This window comes from Rhincodon typus, chromosome 7, assembly GCF_021869965.1.
Source record: "Rhincodon typus isolate 14 chromosome 7, sRhiTyp1.1, whole genome shotgun sequence".
Classification (NCBI taxonomy): domain Eukaryota; kingdom Metazoa; phylum Chordata; class Chondrichthyes; order Orectolobiformes; family Rhincodontidae; genus Rhincodon; species Rhincodon typus.
The window spans coordinates 59,345,508-59,364,530 of NC_063338.1; the positions used below are offsets into that span (position 1 = coordinate 59,345,508).

At 37.4% G+C, this 19,023-nt stretch overlaps 1 protein-coding gene across 1 annotated transcript in view; it reads left to right on the forward strand.

Annotated features, from left to right (window-relative positions):
* The window catches only part of xirp2b (xin actin binding repeat containing 2b), a 92,532-nt gene extending 74,888 nt beyond the window's left edge, over positions 1–17,644 (forward strand). The window contains exons 5-8 of the mRNA XM_048599221.1: positions 4,233–4,343; positions 6,340–6,415; positions 7,234–7,331; positions 7,987–17,644. Of these exons, the coding sequence (XP_048455178.1) occupies positions 4,233–4,343; positions 6,340–6,415; positions 7,234–7,331; positions 7,987–17,559 (9,858 nt within the window). The 3' untranslated portion in view covers positions 17,560–17,644. The remainder of the gene's footprint in view (positions 1–4,232; positions 4,344–6,339; positions 6,416–7,233; positions 7,332–7,986) is intronic.
* The last annotated feature ends 1,379 nt before the right edge of the window (positions 17,645–19,023 follow it).

Sequence of the window (19,023 nt, forward strand, 5' to 3'; positions counted from 1 at the left end):
TAAAACTCAGGTTTGGTTTGTGGGCAATGATCTGTAAGATTACTAGTCTTTTTGCACTCCTGAATAATCTGGACTAAAAAAGTATAGACTAGTTGCTTATAAGGGTAAGAATTGAGAGAAATGTTTTGGACATGGAGTTAGAAGACTTACCAGGCAAAATGATTGTATGTGGAGAAATGAAAGGCAAAAAATGACAAATAAATATGTATCTAATTGGCATTTTTGCCCAATACTTACTTGAATCAGATGAATCATAAGGAACAATACATGACTGTCAATATTATTCCAAGATGGGATTTAATTTTCTGATCGGAAATGTGACAGTAGTGCTTGAAAATAATTTATGGTCAGTTTTCTTTGAGTCTGCAAGTTAAAAAAAAGTATTTTTACCGGTATGTTCGGAAAATCCATATTCAATTGCTTTGCTCAATTTGGTTGAATGCCAGAAATTATACTTCAACTCCATTTTTCTTTGAGCTATCAGGCCAGAATAGTTTTAATATGCCTTGGTTTTGAGTGCAGTGCAAACTAGATAATTGCAAGCTGATTCATGTTCATAGTTTTAATTCATGTCAGCCTTACAATCTATTCTATGCTTTTAGGAAGAAAATGAAATGGTGGTCATGCTATTGCTTCACTTGAGAGGGAGGAATGACTGAAGTGCAAATGCAGACTGACCTTCCATGCCACCTAGTGGTGTATTTGGGTTAGAACGGAACAGGTTACCTATCTGAACAATGATGCTTAAGGAGAAGACATTTAGGAGAAGTGAATTCAGAACATGTAAATTTCCTTGTGTCTGTGTATAAATAGATGCATTTCTAAGATGCCCTGATGTTTCCAAACGTGAACAAACAAGTACATTTGTTCTGCAGGGAAGCTTTTCCACAGCTTTTTCCATCATTACTAATTGCCTTAGAATTTTGTGAAGCAATAGCATGGATGTAGAAAACAAATAGGATAATTGGTTCTAGGGATGAGAAACTTAAGTTACAAAGATTTGATAGAGGTTCTCAAAACAATGAGAAGTCTAGATAGAGAGGAACCCTTCCCTTTGATGGAACGTTTGGGATTTAATGAACGCTATTTTAAGGTGGCCAGCAAAAGAATCGAGGTCAACATCAAAAACATCTTTTCTTATGCAGTGAGTGGTTGGGGCCTGAAGTGTACTGCTTGAGTATATGCAGGTGGTAGGTGTGTCTTGGTTTTCAAAAGGAGGTTGAAAAATGTCTGAAGAGAAAAAAACATTGCAGTGCTGTAGAGTACAGGCAAGAGAGTGGAATTAGTTTATTGAAACTTGCAGAGAGCTAGCACAGAAATGGTGGGGTGAAAAGTGCTACAACTGTAATTCTAATCTGCAAAGAACATATGCAAATCTACCATCATCTAATTGTGTAAGGCCTCGGTGTTAATGCAACCAATTTTCAAAATGGGAGAAGCATTTAATGTTCCGTGCAACGTATTTCCTTCAGAAATTGATATTGTTTTCACGAAGGTATCATTTTAAAATAGGGGCAGGATGTATGACTTCAAAATGCAGATCAAATTAAATATGCATGTGTTGGTTCAAAATTACTGATCTTCCAGCACTCTATTATTTGGCGTTGCTGATCTTCACTCTCTTATATAACCCCAAAGGAGGGTGATTATTAAACATCGAGTCTAAATGCTTCCTAGGAACCTGTATTAATAACTGCAAACAGTGGATTTGAGTTTAAAGTAGTTTTTGTTCCCAAGATTATTAAATTAATGGTTCTTTGAAAACCCAGGAATAATTTGCATGTTGTTTACTTTTCAAACAGACAGGTGAAATTTTGATTTTTATTATTTTAAGAAATCTGCTATCTGAAATGATAATATATGCAAATTGGCACACTTGCAATGCAATAGAATAACATATTTTCTCAGATTTTTGAACTATTCAAAACAAATATTTGAAAGAATACAATGGTACCTGCATCAATGCTTCCTAGGTTAATATCCCAAATTAAAATTTAGATTTTAATATGACCTCAGATGTCAACAAACAAGTGATAAAGGAACACAGTAAATTCAGTATTTATATTCATTAACATACATGTATTATAAATCAACATATAATAAATACATCATTTAAAATATGAAAATCTGTTTTTTAAAGTGCTCAGTAAAAATGTCATAATATGTACTTACTTAGGTTTCGACCAATGTTTCCATATTCATCAGTGGCAGAAGACTTACTGAAGCCCCTTCAAACTACAATCAAGTCTCTTCTACCCCACCCACTCCTCCCTCACACACATATATTAATCAGTCCCCTGCACATCATGCACAGTAATTACCTTATTGGTGAAAGTGCGCCTCCTCTGGGCGGGACTCATGGGCTGGCCTAGACTCCAGGCTGGAGCTCGGTCCAGGTGCCTGCACCATGAATGAGCATTCCAAGCACATTTATGGAGATGAGACTTTGAGTTTTGAGAATTGGATTTTTTTTCCTTTACCTTTTGACTCTGTTAAATATTTAATTCTGGTTTTGTAACCAAGATGGCACCAGGAAATGCACTTTTCACTGTACTCATGTATTCCAATACTTAGTATATGTGATAATAAAATCTAAATCTAAATCTTTCCCCTTCGCACACAGCAATCAGCCAGTCTTCCCCTACCACACTCCCGCTGCCAGCTTTCCCCATCTTTTTGATAGTTGTGGTGTCTGCTCAGTAGAGTTGTCAGCCCAGGTTAAGGAGCCTGGACAATAGTCAGACAGGATCAGAAGCACCATAAAGCTAGAAACTGCCATTCACCTTTCCAGCTCAGCTACATGGCTTCCTGGATTTACCTGTCATAATTTGTCACTGAGTTACAGTTGTTTTCCTCTGCCTGCAACAAATTGATGCAGAAACATAAAAACCAAAAAAAAACTGCAGGTGCCGGAAATCAGAAACAAAAACAGAAATTGCTGGAAAAGTTCAGCAGGTCTGGCAGCATCTGTAGAAAGAAAGCAAAGTTAATGTTTCAGGTCCAGTGACCTTATTCAGAACTGTACATTGATGCATAGACATCCCAGGACTATTTGGCACTTATTTCTACAAGTGTCTCCTAATGTTAAAGATTGCTTTGGGCTTACCTTGTGTCCCTTAGTTGTTTAGCAGGAGATCTGGGTTTGTCCCACTGGAATCATCTTTTCACAGTTTCCAATGATGCCTTAGCAAGAGGGAGATCACAAATACCTTAACTGCAAGCCCACTAGGGGTTACAACCCACATTTTCAGAAACACTGACTTACCTGTTAGCCATCATATGAGGTGCAAGGATGTTGCAATCTAGTTGTATTTGCTGTTTTTAAAAGCCATATAACATAAAATGCTTACACTGACAAACTCATAGAGCAGATGCCTCATGTCATTAGGATTGTCTTGAGACCTGAACTCCAGAGGTATATTGGAGATTTGTGCCACTCATAAACAATGACAATTTCATTCCAAAAGCTTTGCTACCACCATATGTAAAACATTATTTCCATCTGTTATGAATGGACACTGTGGACTAGATTTTACTTCTGGGCTTGGAATCATCAAGCTCTTCCGCCTCCACTTCAAACTCCTCCGCCATTGCCTAGTGAAGGTGCAGTTCTTAAGGATCTAAAAGGATGAAAACTTTACCTGTATGGAAACTGACTCAAATACACTAACCCTTGCATGTCATAGAGTCATGCAGCATGGAAACAGACCCTTTGGTCCACCAGTCCATGCCAACCATAATCCCAAACTAAATTAGTCCCACCTGCCTGCACTTGGCCCATATCTCTCCAAATATTTCTCATTTATGTACTTATCCAAATGTCTTTTAAATGTTGTAGCTGTACCCTCATCTACACTTTCTCTGGAAGTTCATTCCACACACGAGCCACTCTCTGTGTAAAAAAAGTTGCCCCTCTTGGCTTTTTTAAATCTTTCTCCTCTCACCTTCAAGATATGCCCCCAACCTAGGAAATAAAAACACTTGCCATTCACCATGTCTTTGATGAACTGTGTCTGCGCATATCTGTGCCCGCTTTATGCACGTGGGGGTCAATATGTATAAAATAAGCTATTTGATTTTGATTTCTGTGAAAAAAATGGCTGTGGCAGTGATTGTCATGCTGAGCAGATATTTTGCGACTGATGTTTTGAATAGAAAGCTTTTATTTATAGATGCCAGGCTTTACCTCTGTGAAAATTTTTCAATGTTTCATCTTGCACTACATATTTCAGGATGTGACAAGCACCAGCAAAGTTAAAGTGAACAGCAGCACTAGGAAAACTGATCAGACAGATGGTCTACCATCAACAACTGAACAGCTTTTAACCTACAAAATGGAAACGGTAATAGTGCACTGTCACAATAGGATGTTATTTAAATTTAAATTCTGTTCTACATGGGTCTATCTTTAACACATAATGTGATGGATTAGAGCTAAAACTGAAAACTATTGTTGTTTTCCAAAGACTTCACTTTGTTATACAGCATTACTTAAATACAATTAGCTAGAACAGAGTGTGGGACATGCTCAGTTTGTCTGACAGCAAACGTGGACAAAAGAACTGAGTTAATAAACCATAGGAAGTAGGAGCAGAATAGGTGATTTGGTCAGAAATCTATTGAGATCTGCAGCAGGCTTGCCTGATGTCTTAACTGATGGTGTTAGTATTCCACTTTGTATGCCTCACCAAATAGGACCGGCCGTTTGAATGGTGTGATAAATCTGTCAATGCAAAGATTTATAATTCAAGGGACTTTGGCATGAATCAAAAAAGCACAACTGGATATAATTCCTGAAGCTGAAGCAAGCACAGAATGGTGAGCACAACTGGGAAAGCTAGCCCTTGTCTCTGACTTTTACCCGTATGTCCTAATTTGGCATGTAAGCGATTGCAGTAAAGTGATGTTTCCCAATGATGGAGGGAAGAATCCAAATTCTCAAACCAAGTATGAGTGGAAGAGTAGCCAGCAGGGGTTTGGTCCCTTGAACCTGGATAAAATTCCCCAACAGGTCCAAAGACATAAGGAATATGGGAAAGGTGTTGGCACAACAGTTTCAGATGTAAAGACTCACACTGTGGCTTCCCCAGTACTCCTCATCCCTATCTCACCAGGCACCTTCTCACATCACCATCTGAGCAGCCAACATGCTCACTTAACCTTAATCTGTTGCCTGTTTGCACATGTCTCACAGTCACTCCTGACAAATATCTTTCTTCTCCACACAAGCCAGTTCAAAGACTCATGGCTGTTTGCTTTCTCTCCTGGTAAGAGAACAAAATATAGAACTCAATGGAAAGACAGTGACCTGTGGATTGGGCAGGGCATATACCACTCACAGGCCTTTAAGTCTTTCATGACAACTCATTGTCTCTTTGCATAATGCGTCCTTCAAGGTGAATACATTTTGCCAGTGGTAGCTACTGTGTTTGCCACTTGAGAATTCTCCGTCCTGACCTACCACCCACACCTGCATGTCAGTCTGAGTGGTTGGCTCCTGAAAGTGCTATGCCATTCACTTTCCCTGCCATTCTATGCTCCTTGAACCTCTTGAGACAGTGGCTCCAAGTTCAAGGGATAAAACACCTGATGCTCACTTTCTTGACTATTTCAATGAATGTGCATTGGATTTGTGTGTTGGTGTTTTTCTCCCTTCCTAGAAAAATGTCGCCTCATTTAATCACTCAGGTCCAGTAGTAAAACCTCTAGGAAGAGTCAGAGTTCTGGAGGGGTAGCTTTCTGAAATTTCCTGTCCATTCCTTTCATTGCTGAAACCGCAGGAATCAATATACAGTTCAGCAAGTTTGACTGCTTCCAGGATCCTTCTAAAGAGAAATATTTCCTTTGACAGATTTAGTATGCAATCCTGCTTACCATCTCTGATTGGGCAGAAAACCCAGATGCGTGATGTTAATGCTGTGGCTGAGTTTAAAAGCCAGAATAAAACTTAATGCTGAATCAACCAGGTTTCCACATCCTATCATTCTCCCCACTGTGTGCAGATCTGTTAAGGTGTACCATACATTCACTTAATTTCACTGTTTACAGGAACTGTTATTTCTGCTAAGTGTGTCCAGTATTTTCTGATTTTATTTCAGATTTTCAGCATCTGTGGTACTTTTCTTTTTGTAACACATGGCTTTTATAGATTTGAAAGCTAAAACCTAAGAAATTCAATGAATTAACTTTATCTAACACAGTACTACTTTAAAAATGAGAATTGATTTTAGCTTTTGATAGGTCAAAATGCTTAGTGTGTAATTGTTACATATTTGATGTGTTCTACTGCATTCTGTTTCCAATCAATATAGTACCAGTAAACTTGACATGTTTCTGCAGGCTTCTGTTATGGAACAGAATACTCATCTGTCAAGTACAGTGGGCAACTTTGAAAATCACTTCAATGATTTCAGTGGTAAGTGCATATTATTATTACGCACAAGTATTATACGCACAAGTACCACAGCAATGGTTTATTAATGTCATATGCTTCAGCTTAAATCACTTGGAGCTTCAAGCTACCATAATCCATTCATAACTAAAACTCATATGAAATTCCATAGAACTTGACAACCAAAACTGGATGCTAATTAATACCGTTCTTCACTGTCAAATGACAGTATGTACATACAAAATCCCTTAGGCTAGATTTTCCCTCCACTCTTGGGATGGCAGTCTGGCGTTGCAGTTGTGGAAGGTCTGAATTTTGGGCTGAGAAGTTGGGAATGTTATCCTCTCAACAGTGAAGTGTTGAAAGCATTCAAAATTGTCAGGGGTTTGGGCAGAGATAATCATAAGGGAGAAATTGTTCCCAGGAGGGTCAAGATGGAATGAATGCCAATTTAAGATGACTCCAATGTTAACATTGATGCTCTGCATATGGATTTATGTTACGTTACTCTAAAGAATGGATTACAATTTCCAATTCTGATATCTTAACAAATACTGACAGAACTTGCACCTGAGAGTGTCGCATTGATTTTTCTTGTTTTTTAATGGAAAAGCTGGAATGAATTGCCAATATTTTTTCATTCAAACTTCACTTTTGGCAGGTTAGTCTGCAAGGAGCAGTGACAGCACCTGTGAAGGATTTGGTTCAAAAATCACATAAAATAAAATTGTTGAGCCATTTGGGAGTTTGTGGGAGATTGTACTTTGCTTTCTTCTTATCTTCGAAGAATAATTTTTCGCATATTCCTTTTAATATTTGAACAGTGGATGGAATGACTGAAGATGAAAAGCCAAAAATCTCCACTCAGCTGTTAAAAGAGCAGTTTGAAAAAACAGCCCAGCCTACTCAAATGGCAACTAACACCACCAAAAAGATTAAGGTACCCATTATTGTGTTGTTGAATGTGTGCACATTGACAGTAATGACCAATAACTTTGTTTACTGATAAAACTTACAAAAGTAAGATGTGTGCATTTGAAATACAAAGTGTCATTTGAAAGAGTACATTTTTTCTAACTTTATGTCTGTGTTTTCTTTCTAATCTTTAACATTTCTTTTCTCTGCTGCACATCATTATCTTTTTCACTTCCTATCATTTTGTGAATATTATAATTCATATCTTCATTTCCCCCTTTATTAAGTATTTTTGTTTCACTAAGTCATCCAATTAGGGATGAAAAGGAGACATAATGGTGAAATTAAGGATGTTTGGAAGAAAACAAAGAGGTAAGAAACCAGTTTCACATCACATGGCTTTCTTAATTATGCCTACTATCCAATAATGGAATTATTTTTTTTTAAAATCTGCAGCAGAGAAGGATTTGAAGAAACATAACAATATAACAAAACAGTCTTTCATTTTTGTTGAAATTGCATTGTGACTGAAATAGAATGCTTCATGGAATATCATGAAGATGGCAGATTGATATTACATTGCATGAAGGTTGATGCCAAGCAGACTTCTAAACTGCATGTTTAGAAACAGCAACAAAAACTTTACATTGTTCAACATGATTATTGACTTTTCCATTAAGACAGAGCATAACTTCCAAGAGATGCAGTGGCCTCCTGTTGTTTCTACTTCCAACATGTCCACTACTGGCAAGATTTCTGAAGTTACAACATTAAGGAAAATAGACAGTACAGCTGCTTCAATTTCTGTTGGCTCCAGTAACTGTGGAAACATGGAAGAATTCCCTCCTCCACCACCAGATTTACTCAATGCACCATCAGAGATAACTTATTTTTTGCAATCTCCTGAACCCCCCCTCTCTGCAACGAAACAAATCATTCCCAAGGACCTGTATTCAAAGCAAAGAAATCTTTATGAGCTAAAACGTTTGTATAAACATATCAATCCAGGAGTGAGAAAGAACCTGGAAAAGGAATTTATACAAGAGATCAGTGAAATTGTGACAAATGAATCAAAAGATAAGGATGTAATGGGGGATGTACAACAGGCTAAGTATGTTTTTGAACACACTGGTCATAGCCCCCAGAAATGTATGAGCCCAGAGAGAGAGTATTTAGAATGGGATGAGATCCTAAAAGGAGAGGTACAGTCAATGCGCTGGATGTTTGAGACTCAACCATTGGATTCTATCAAGGATGAAACCCCTGACCAAAGTGATGCAAAGTGCATTTCACAACAAGAAATGATAGCAGGAGGTGATGTGAAATATACAACTTGGATGTTTGAGACTCAAGCCATTGATACACTTGGTGTAAGTTCTCCGGAATCAACAGAAAACACTGGTAAGATACCTGAATTAGCAAGAGGAGATGTCCGCACTGCCACTTGGTTATTTGAAACACAACCACTTGATTCGATGAATAAAATTCATCAAGAAGATGAACTGGCAATAGAAACGTCTACTGCAAAAGATATTACTGCTGGTGATGTCAAAACTGCAAGATATTTATTTGAAACTCAGTCCCTTGATACACTTGGGCACTTGGATTCAGTAGATGAAATGAATTTCCTGCAACTGAAAACTGAAGTTCAAGAAATTAAAGGAAATGTGAAAAAAACAACAAAGTTATTTGAAACCCAACCACTCTATGTTATTAGGGATTGGTCTGGCCAAGTGCTAGAAATCCAAACTGTCAAAAGAGAGGAGATTGAAAGAGGAGATGTAAAAACTGCACTCTGGCTGTTTGAGACAAAACCTTTAGATATGATTCATAAGGATGTTTCAAGTATAAAGGTTGTATGTGGTATCTCTAGGGAAGAGGTTAATCAAGGTGGTGTGAATAGAGCTAAATGGTTATTTGAAACGCATCCCTTAGATAGCATTAAAGAACAGTTAGAAACAGACACTACAGTCAAGCATAAAGAAGAAATACAAGGTGCTGATGTTAGTAGACAGTGCTGGATGTTTGAAACCCAACCATTTGACTCCCTAAAAGACAACGATAATGCAAAACCTATAGAAACTGAAGAAATAATCGGAGGTGATGTACGTTCAACCAAACTCCTATTTGAGACTGTTCCCATGGACACATTAAAGGGCAGCCCAGATACTGGAAAGATTAAACATGTGATTGCTACTGAAGAGGAAAAAGGGGATGTGAGGCACCAGACATGGATTTTTGAGACCCAGCCACTTGAGATGATTGGGGAGGAGAAGGAAAAATATGCAAAAACAATTCATCTGGAAGAAATCAAAAAAGGTGATGTCAGCAATTACAAACAGTTGTTTGAAACTATGAATTTAAGTCACACTGATGAATCTAAAAAAATTCAAGTGGATGGTGTTATTAGTGGTGCTGTGATGTCAAATAGAACTTTATTTGAAACAACTCCTCTATATGCTGTTCAGGATAGTGCTGGACACTACCATGAGGTCAAAACTGTGAGTAGAGAAGAAATTGTGAGGGGTGATGTTCAAACATGTAGATGGATGTTTGAGACAACCCCTATTGATCAATTTGATGAAAGTATTCAAAAGTTTCAAATCATTAAAGGTATATCCAAAGAAGAAATACAATCCGGTGATGTGAAGACAGCTAAGTGGCTCTTTGAAACACAACCACTTGATGCTATCAAATATTTTAGCAATGTAGAAGGTGAAGAAATTATAACAAAGCAACATGATGATATTAGAGGAGATGTACAAACTTGCAGATGGCTGTTTGAGACACAGCCAATGGATGCTCTGTATGAAAAAGTAGATATTAAAAACCAAGTTGATGAGATTCAGAGAGGGGATGTAAAAACTTGTACCTGGTTATTTGAAACACAGCCTTTAGATGCAATAAAAGATAATTCAGAAACTATTCTAACAGTGCGTACAGTTCAGCAGGAAGACATCCAGGGAAATGACGTACGAATGACCCGTTTTCTATTCGAGACTGAACCCCTGGGAAATATACAAAGAGAGAAGGAAGAATTTAGGCGGGTGACTGAAATAGATATACAATCAGGGGATGTATCTCGTAAGAAGTGGATCTTTGAAAATAAGTCTCTTGATCTGATAAATTCCAGTTCAGAAGAGGTGTTGAAAAAAATTAGATCTACGACGGCAGAAGATATTCAGAAAGGTAATGTAATTAATTGTACTTGGCTTTTTGAAAATCATCCAATAGATGCTATAAAAGAAAATATTGAAGAACGAGCAATTCTTCGTACAATCACAGATGTTCAGGGTGGGGATGTTGATGAAGGGCGATTCATTTTTGAGACCTTTTCACTAGATCAAATTAAAGATGAGTCATCAGAAAACACAGACCTTAAAAAGTTCAGCATGGAACAAATAGAAAAAGGGGACGTTAAAAACTACACTATGTTGTTTGAAACTCAGCCTCTATATGCCATTAAAGATAAGGAAGGCTGTTATCATGAAGTAACGACTGTTCGGAAGGAGGAAATAATTAGTGGAGATGTACGGGGCACTAGATGGCTGTTTGAAACTAAGCCACTGGATTTAATTAAAGAAACTGACGAAGTGTATGTCATCAAATCTGTAACACAAGAAGATATTCAGAAAGGCGATGTTACTTCTGCACGTTGGAGATTTGAAACACAGCCTCTGGACAAAATTACAGATCATGAGAAAGTTATTGTCAAAACAGTCTCTGATGTACAAGGTGGTGATGTGAGATCCAGTGCTCAACTATTTGAGACAGATCTTGATCAAAAATATGTTAGAACAGTCAGTGTCAGTGAAATACAGCATGGTAATGTAAGGACAGCTACTTGGCTTTTTGAGTCACATACCATTGATGAGATAAAAGGGGAAGATTCAGAATGTGAAAAGATTGAGACAGTTGGACGAGAAGACATACAAAAAGGAGATGTAAAACAGGCCATATGGCTTTTTGAAAAACAACCATTGAGCAGCATAAAAGAAATTGATGAAAGAAATACAAAAATACTTGAAGAAATTCCACAGGTGGATGTTAAAACTACAACCTGGCTTTTTGAAACTACGCCTTTGCACCAATTCACTGAAAATCCTGTAGAAAGACCTGAAATAATAGGAAAAAATATTAAAGAAACACTTAAGTCACTTTATGACTGCAAACTTGTTCAATCCCAAGGAATCCTCATTGAAGCAGATGAGGTTGGAGATATCAGAATGGCAAAATATCAACTTCTAAACCAAACATCCCCAGAGATACAAAAAGAACAGATTGTCAGAGGTGATCTCCAAAAAATAATGATGGAACTGCTATGCAAAAAAGAATTTACAGAGAAAGGGATTACGATAGACACTAATGAAAAAGGTAACATTAATCTGACAAGAGAACAACTTTTTAAGAAGCCAATAAATACTAACATAGAAAAAGAAAAAATAATTGGTTGTGATATTCAGCAAATTATCAACAATCTTTTTAGTCATGACAATTCTGCAAAAAGGGGGATTCTGATTCAAGAGAGTGAGAAAGGAGATGTGAAGATGACAATCTATTCTCTTCTCAATAGAGCAGATGATAACAAATTTCAGCAAGATGAAGTCATAAAAGGTGATATACAAGCTGCAATTGATAAACTTATAGCTACTTCTCAGAACAGTGAAAATTCACAGAAAGTTAAGGTAAATGACACTGAAAAGGGAAATGTTCAGTTTTACACAACTTGTATTGAATCGGGAGCAATGGACTATCTTAAATTACTTCAACAGGAGACTGATGAAATTGCTGTGACTCAACAAAAGTCTGAGGAAGTAATACATGGAGATGTTGAAGGTGCCAAACAAAAGCTTAAGCACCAACAAATGCATATTGAACGTACAGTTGCAGAATCAGAAATCTTATGTGGTGATGTCCAAAATGCAATGCTGACTTTTATGGCAGAAAACCAAAATGTATTTACCAATGTAGAAAAGGAAGAAATTGTGCGAGGTGATTTAAGAGTGGCTTTACATTCACTTAATCAGGCCATAAATCAACCCACACAAGTAGCAAAGGAAGAGGTTGTACGTGGTAATCTATCTGAAACTTTAAAGTCTCTCGAAGAAGCAAAATCTCAAAAAAAAATTGCTGAAAAATTTGAAATTATTCCCGGAGACATTAAAGGTACTTTAGATTCTCTAGAAAAGTCAATAAATATGAGGATTGAAGTAGTTGAGCCAGATGGTGATCTTAAATGTACATCCAAATGTTTGGATAAAACACAAGACAAAAAGGAACAGGCTGAAAAGGAAATCATAATGAAAACTGACCTTCAAACCTCTACGACAAATTTAATGGAAACAGCTTCTGAAAAGAAAGAGGCACATTGGACGTGCAATAGAAGAGATATAAAAGCAACTATCCAAAACCTACAGCAGTCATCAGGACAGCTGGTTCAGGCTAGTGAAACAGAAGCTGTTCAAAATGACTTAAAAACCCATCAGGAAGGCCAAGAACAGATAACTTTTGCAAAGGGTATTAGCCACAAAGGAGGTGCACAAGGGTCTATAAAATCTCAGTTGGCAACTGAAAAACAAAAGAAAATAGATATTACAAAAAATGTCAACACAACAATGTGGACAGAATTGACTGCTGAACAACATGAGGGTATTAAAAAAGTTAATCTGAAGACTAATGATTCAGTGAAAAGGGATGTGCATCAGGAAGTTCAATCGCTTTTATCACCTGATAAGCAACATCACGATAATGTCCATGAGGCTTTTGAAGAAGACAGAAAGGAAATGTCAGATGTGCACATTACCAGCAGGATATCGAAATATGGTAGACCACAACGTGAACAAGCAACCAGAGCTAAGTCTACAGATGATAAATATAATGCACGCAAAATAAGAGAAAACTTTGGTTCAGTTGACAGACAAATACCTAAACAGCAGGTTTCAATCACAACAGATGGTCAACATACTTTGCAATCACCAAGGACTGCTGAGATTGTTAAAAAACCAACTGCTGAGATCTGTTTAGATGTTAATACATTACTTGCACAAGTGAATTCTCAACATATTCAGAACACCAGTACTCTTCAGCACATGGCACAAATATCCAATCAGACAGCTCAGACCTCTGCATCTCAATCAATTAGGGAATATGATGTAAGAAGAAAACAGAAAACTAAAAGTAACAAACAATTGATTAAAAATATGGGTGACCATGGTCAGAGAGTAAATAAAGAAGTTGCACCTAAGATCAATTCTGGAATGATGTCTTGTGAAAAATTACAAATGTCTACAAACAGGATGGATAGTAAATCTCAAAACACTACGAAGAAAGAAATAAGTCATGTGAAAATGGACAAAAAGCGAACACCAGGGGTTCAATTTTCAATTCCCCACCCACCTCCACCTATTCCCCTAATGTCTGATGGTGAGCTCTCACTTCCTCCTCCTCCTCCCCCTCCTCCTCTTCCTTCACATGTAGAAGAAGATGCTCAAATGTCTCCTCTCCCACCACCGCCACCACCATTAGTTCACATAAAACCAGAGATGTATGAAATTGATCTCCCTCCATCTCCTCTTCCTACTCCACCTCCACCCCCTCCCCCTCCCCCCATAAGTCCTATTACGCCTATGGTCCAGGAAATGTTCGCGGCAGGACATCCTTCTCCATTTCCCTCACAGTCTGATTTAAATTTACTACCGCCATGCCTTCCCCAGTCACCTTCCCAGCAAAGGAAACTGGTTAATAAGGCATCAAAACTACAGTCTTCACCGAAAATGCCAAACACTGAATACAGCAAATCAAAACAGCAACCTAAGAAAAACCTTGTTTCAAAATCAAATGTAATCATGCCTGAGGATTCTATATCATCAAAGCAAGACATTCAACAGCAGAAGTATCAACCCACACAAGAGAAACAACATGAACCTCTTCAGCATTCAACATGTCCACAAGTTGGACAATCATCACTCCATCAACCCGTAATACAAACTGCTCAAAAACCAGCACAGAAAAAGCAAGCACAGGTTCCTCCTGCTAACAAAGTGTTTATGCCACAAGATCATACAATCAAAACAAAAACTGCAAAGCCACAACCCAAGCCCTATACCAGGAAATTTAAAACTCCTTTAATGATTGCGGAAGAAAAATATAGGAAAGAGAGAGAAGAAATGGAAAAAAGCAAAGCAGCTAAAATGGCTTGGCCGATCAACACGGGTAAGCTCACTACAGCAGCATTGCAAAGCCCAACTAAAGCAGAATCTGAAAACAGCCTTACAGTGAAGTCTTCAGCTTTACCAAATATCACATCAGTTGTTGATCAGCTGACTTCTCCAGCTAGCCAGGCAATGGAAAAGGAAACCATGACTACTGTTGAAAAATACCCAACTTATCCAAAAACTTCAGAGGCCTCGACTGCAAAAGATTTGATCACTGCAAACACAGTGTCGTCTGATTCTCCATCCCATTCAACAGTGGTAGCAGCTTCAAAGCATCTGCACAATATCTTAAATTATTCTAACAATGTAATCAGTCATAAAGAAGAGATATTTAATGCATTTAAAGATTCTGTGAAAGATATTGGATTGGAAACTATTAAACAAGACAATGAGATACATAAAAAGACACGAGAACAATCTAGTCACCTAAAGCCTCATTCAGCATCTTCATCAAAAATTAAGGTTAAAACTATTCAGCCACCTAAAGAGAGTCAAGTAATGCAAGAACAGGAAAAAAATGTATTGTCCTATAAAAAGAAACAAAAACAAATTTTGAAACCAGAAGCAAATAAAAGTCCAGAGAAAACTATCATCAAACAGTTTCAGGTAAAACAAAATAACAAATTGGATATGACTGAACAAGAGCAGCATCACATTATTGTTCAACAAGATAATCATATGGGTGAATATTACAAACCAGTAACTGAAGAGAAGGATGAGAAAATTGAAGAGACAACTATTGCACAAACACTCACAACAAATGTGGCACAGGATCAAGTAAAAGATAAGAAGGTAATACAACAGTACAACCGACAGTCACACAGAGCAAATTTAAAAGAAACTCAGCAAGTACAGCAAAAGAAGGACAAAGTGGGGGTATCTAAAGAAATTAAGAGTGAAAAGATACAGAAACCTCGTGTTATGGCTCAGAAGGAGGCATTTCCGAAATATCAAGGAGAACAAGACCAGCAGAAAAGTGACTTAATAGCAACTAATCAAAAGCCTTTGGCACATGTGAAAAAACACCATGATTGGAAAGAAATGCAAATTTCAAAAAAATTGACTGAACAGAAAGCTGACCAGGGCTCTTTCCAGGCAACAGAAGAGCAAGTTTCCTATTTACAAGACACAAATAGCAAGCAAGGGCTGGTCCCTGCTCACATGGAAGATACAAAACTGGAGGACAAAGAAAGTAGAAAAAGTAGAAATACTGCTACACATAAAAAGAAATTTGATAAGAATGTCGCTGAACATTCTGTAGAAATTAGTGATAGTTACAGAAAGCATGAGGAATTGCAAAATATTTTATTCCAACTGATTCAGTTTGAAAAAGAGAATGACAACATAGATTTAAATACAATACAAGCCTTTTTGGAAAAGGTACCTAAATGGCTGACAGATGGCCGTGAATTTTCAATGAAGGTTATCAAAGGAAATGATTTGCAAATACTGAAAAAAGAACTAACACAGATCAAACAGAAGGCATTACTAAGGCTTGCATACCTTGACGAATCAATAAAAAAAGCATTGATTTCTATGTCTGGTTTAAAACCTGAAGTAGAAACATTTAGTGGTAGTGCACCTTCACAGAAGATTTCCAAGATAAGCATTGGCTCTTGCAAGTTAGATAACCAAGGAAAAAGCAATGCAGAAGAGCGAGTATGTGAAAGTAGAAAACAACAGTTGTGTGAAATTGGACTTGCAGAGCAGAGAGCCCAGTCTCCAGCAAAAAGAATGTCATCACCATCCCCTTCTTACATCACTATTGAATCAACAGCAAGGCGCACTGAATCACCTCTTAGAGCTGTTACCTCTCCACTACTCTCTCAGAAGCAATACTGCACACCATACACTGTGCAACAGGAACCTACACCAACATCTCCACTCCCGATGTGTAGCTCAGAAATTAAAACATCCAGAATTCGTACGTCGTCCACATCATCAGCCTCTCCACCACGAGTCAAACGTTATGATCAGCTTGCCAAACTTAAAGATACTACAGCAAAACTGTCACAGGGAATTTCACAGTCTATGCAGTCTACACATGTTCAGGTGGCAGAAAAGAGGTCAGAAATTATTCCATCACCAGCAACTCTTCAACGACAGTTAAAGATTGACACACCAGTAGCAGATATGTTACCTAAACATGAATCTCCTGTATCATCCGTTGCAGTTAAGGATATAACAGAAATGTTTGAAGAGGCTAGAAGGTCAGAAGAAAACAAAGTGTATATACGTAAGGAACCCATTGACATTCCTGAACGTTTGGGCTCTGACACCGAGGAGTCTGAATCTGCTGTTAACAAGCAGAATGTTCAGATGCCAAAAGTAGATCTTTCAGAACTTGTTAATAAGTTTGAAATACCAGAACAAATAAATTATTTTCAAAAGGAGCCAGCTATAATCACTGAAAGATTAGGAACAGCTAGTGAAAATAATCCATTTGGGACAAAAACTGCATTTGAGGAAATGCCAACATTTGATATGAAATCTGTCAAGCCTCAAGCTGAATGCTCTGGTCAAATTACAATTCCTGTGAAACATGAATATCCCCAGGGAAATGGAAATCCTTTGCAGAAATCTAAAATTTCTCAGAACGTCAAGGAAGGGGTTAAGACATCAACACAATCCTTGCTATATCCTGATGCAATTAATAAGCAGTTTGCACATGTGGACGGATTTGAAACTGAAGCAATTGGCTCCAGAACTAGAATTCAGCACTCTGAAATGTTTTCAGGCATTGATTCTAGGCATGCACCACCAACTTATGAAGATGTAATTTCAGGACAGATATTAGATATATCAGCTGATAACACAACAGAAGAATTGCGGAAGAATTTTCAAAAGACATGGCAGGAGAGTGAACGCGTCTTCAGGAGCCTTGGCTATGAGATCTCAGATACCAGCGAGTCGAGGTGGCAAGAAGACATGTTTCAAGAAGATATGGTTTTGACTGGTAATCTGCATGAACAGCATGAAGATTTAATGCAAAAAGCAACTAAATTAATAAAGTCAAGGTTGAACAGATCAAAAATATAATGAAATGAATACTAATCTTTTTTTTCTTGATTGATTTGCTGTATTGTTTTATACTCATCACAGTTTTCTTGTGATGAGCGTAAAAATCGACACTAACACTGAACTAAACATAATTCTGGTTTCTTAGGAGCTGGCATTAGGGTAATAATGCTACAGGATAAGTATTTCTACTTGTGAAGTTGACTAAATTATTTTTAAGTGGCAAATTCAATCACTAATATTTCTACAGTACAAGAGAGTGTCCAGTCTTTGGGATGTATGTCCTACGATCCCAGTTTTACACTGCTTCAGCAGGAACACAAGTGGTGTTTGTTACTAACAGGATGCTGGCATCAAACCAAAAAGATGTTAACAGAAATGAAATTACATGTGATTCTATGATTAGATACCATTTGCTGACTAACCTGAGTGTGCAAAGAATAATGCTGACAGCTATTTTAGGATTATTAGTCAGGCTTACAGTGCGGCACATTTGTGTGCATTAGAAGCTGCTTATATTAATAACATGATTTGCCGAGAGAAAAAGCATGTACACATACATTGCTTGTTTCAACTTAATGAAATTGGTGATAACCATTCTCTAGTTCATTTCTCAGGGCAGTGTCTTAATCAATCAGAATTAACCTACCCAAGTTTAAAATTGAAACCAAGTTTAGCAGTTAAATGTCAGTCACAATTAACTAGTGCATTCTCTATGAAAATGCCTTTACTAGATAGAGTCCAAATACAAAATAATCAGTGCTCTCTTCTCATACATTATCAATGTTGTATTCCCACTACTTTGGTATTTAGTATGAATTGTCCTGATGAGTACGAGATGAAAACACTTGAAAAAAATGTGTCCTTCTTTCAGCAATACTCCAAATTCTGTACAACCAATTGAGTAAATGTCTGTCAGTTGGGAACACTACAGTGTGCTTTCAGAGCAGGTAGCTAATAACTGATCAGAATGAGAAAGGAATGAGACAAATTAGATGAGATGAATGTAAGATTACAGATGAATATTTGACAGGCTTTTGAAAGCAAAATAAAGCATTAAGGCAGAGGTGTTGAGAATGGGAGTGAAATTGTTGAAAGCGTAGCTGTTGGTCAGAGAACACTGGGTGTAAGCAACAGTAGGTAGATCAATACTGTAAAATCAAGGAATGCACGAATAGACAGTCCTAGAGGTGATCACTGTTAGAGAGAGAGGGAGAAGGCCAAGGAAATATTTGATTGTGAGGAAAAAGATCTTTAAATCTCTGGAGCAGCAGTGAAACTTAATACAGATGGGAATAATTAAAGTAGGAACAAGGGTAGTGTGCCAAGCATGCTTCTGTTGTTACTATCTTTTTTCATCCCTCTGTTTTTTTTCCCTTAATAAATTAAAAATGATTTTACACTCTGATCTTTGTGTCATGGTCACAAAGCAAGCATATTCACAAAAAGATGCTGTTTTCCTGGATAACAAGGTGTAGAGCTGGA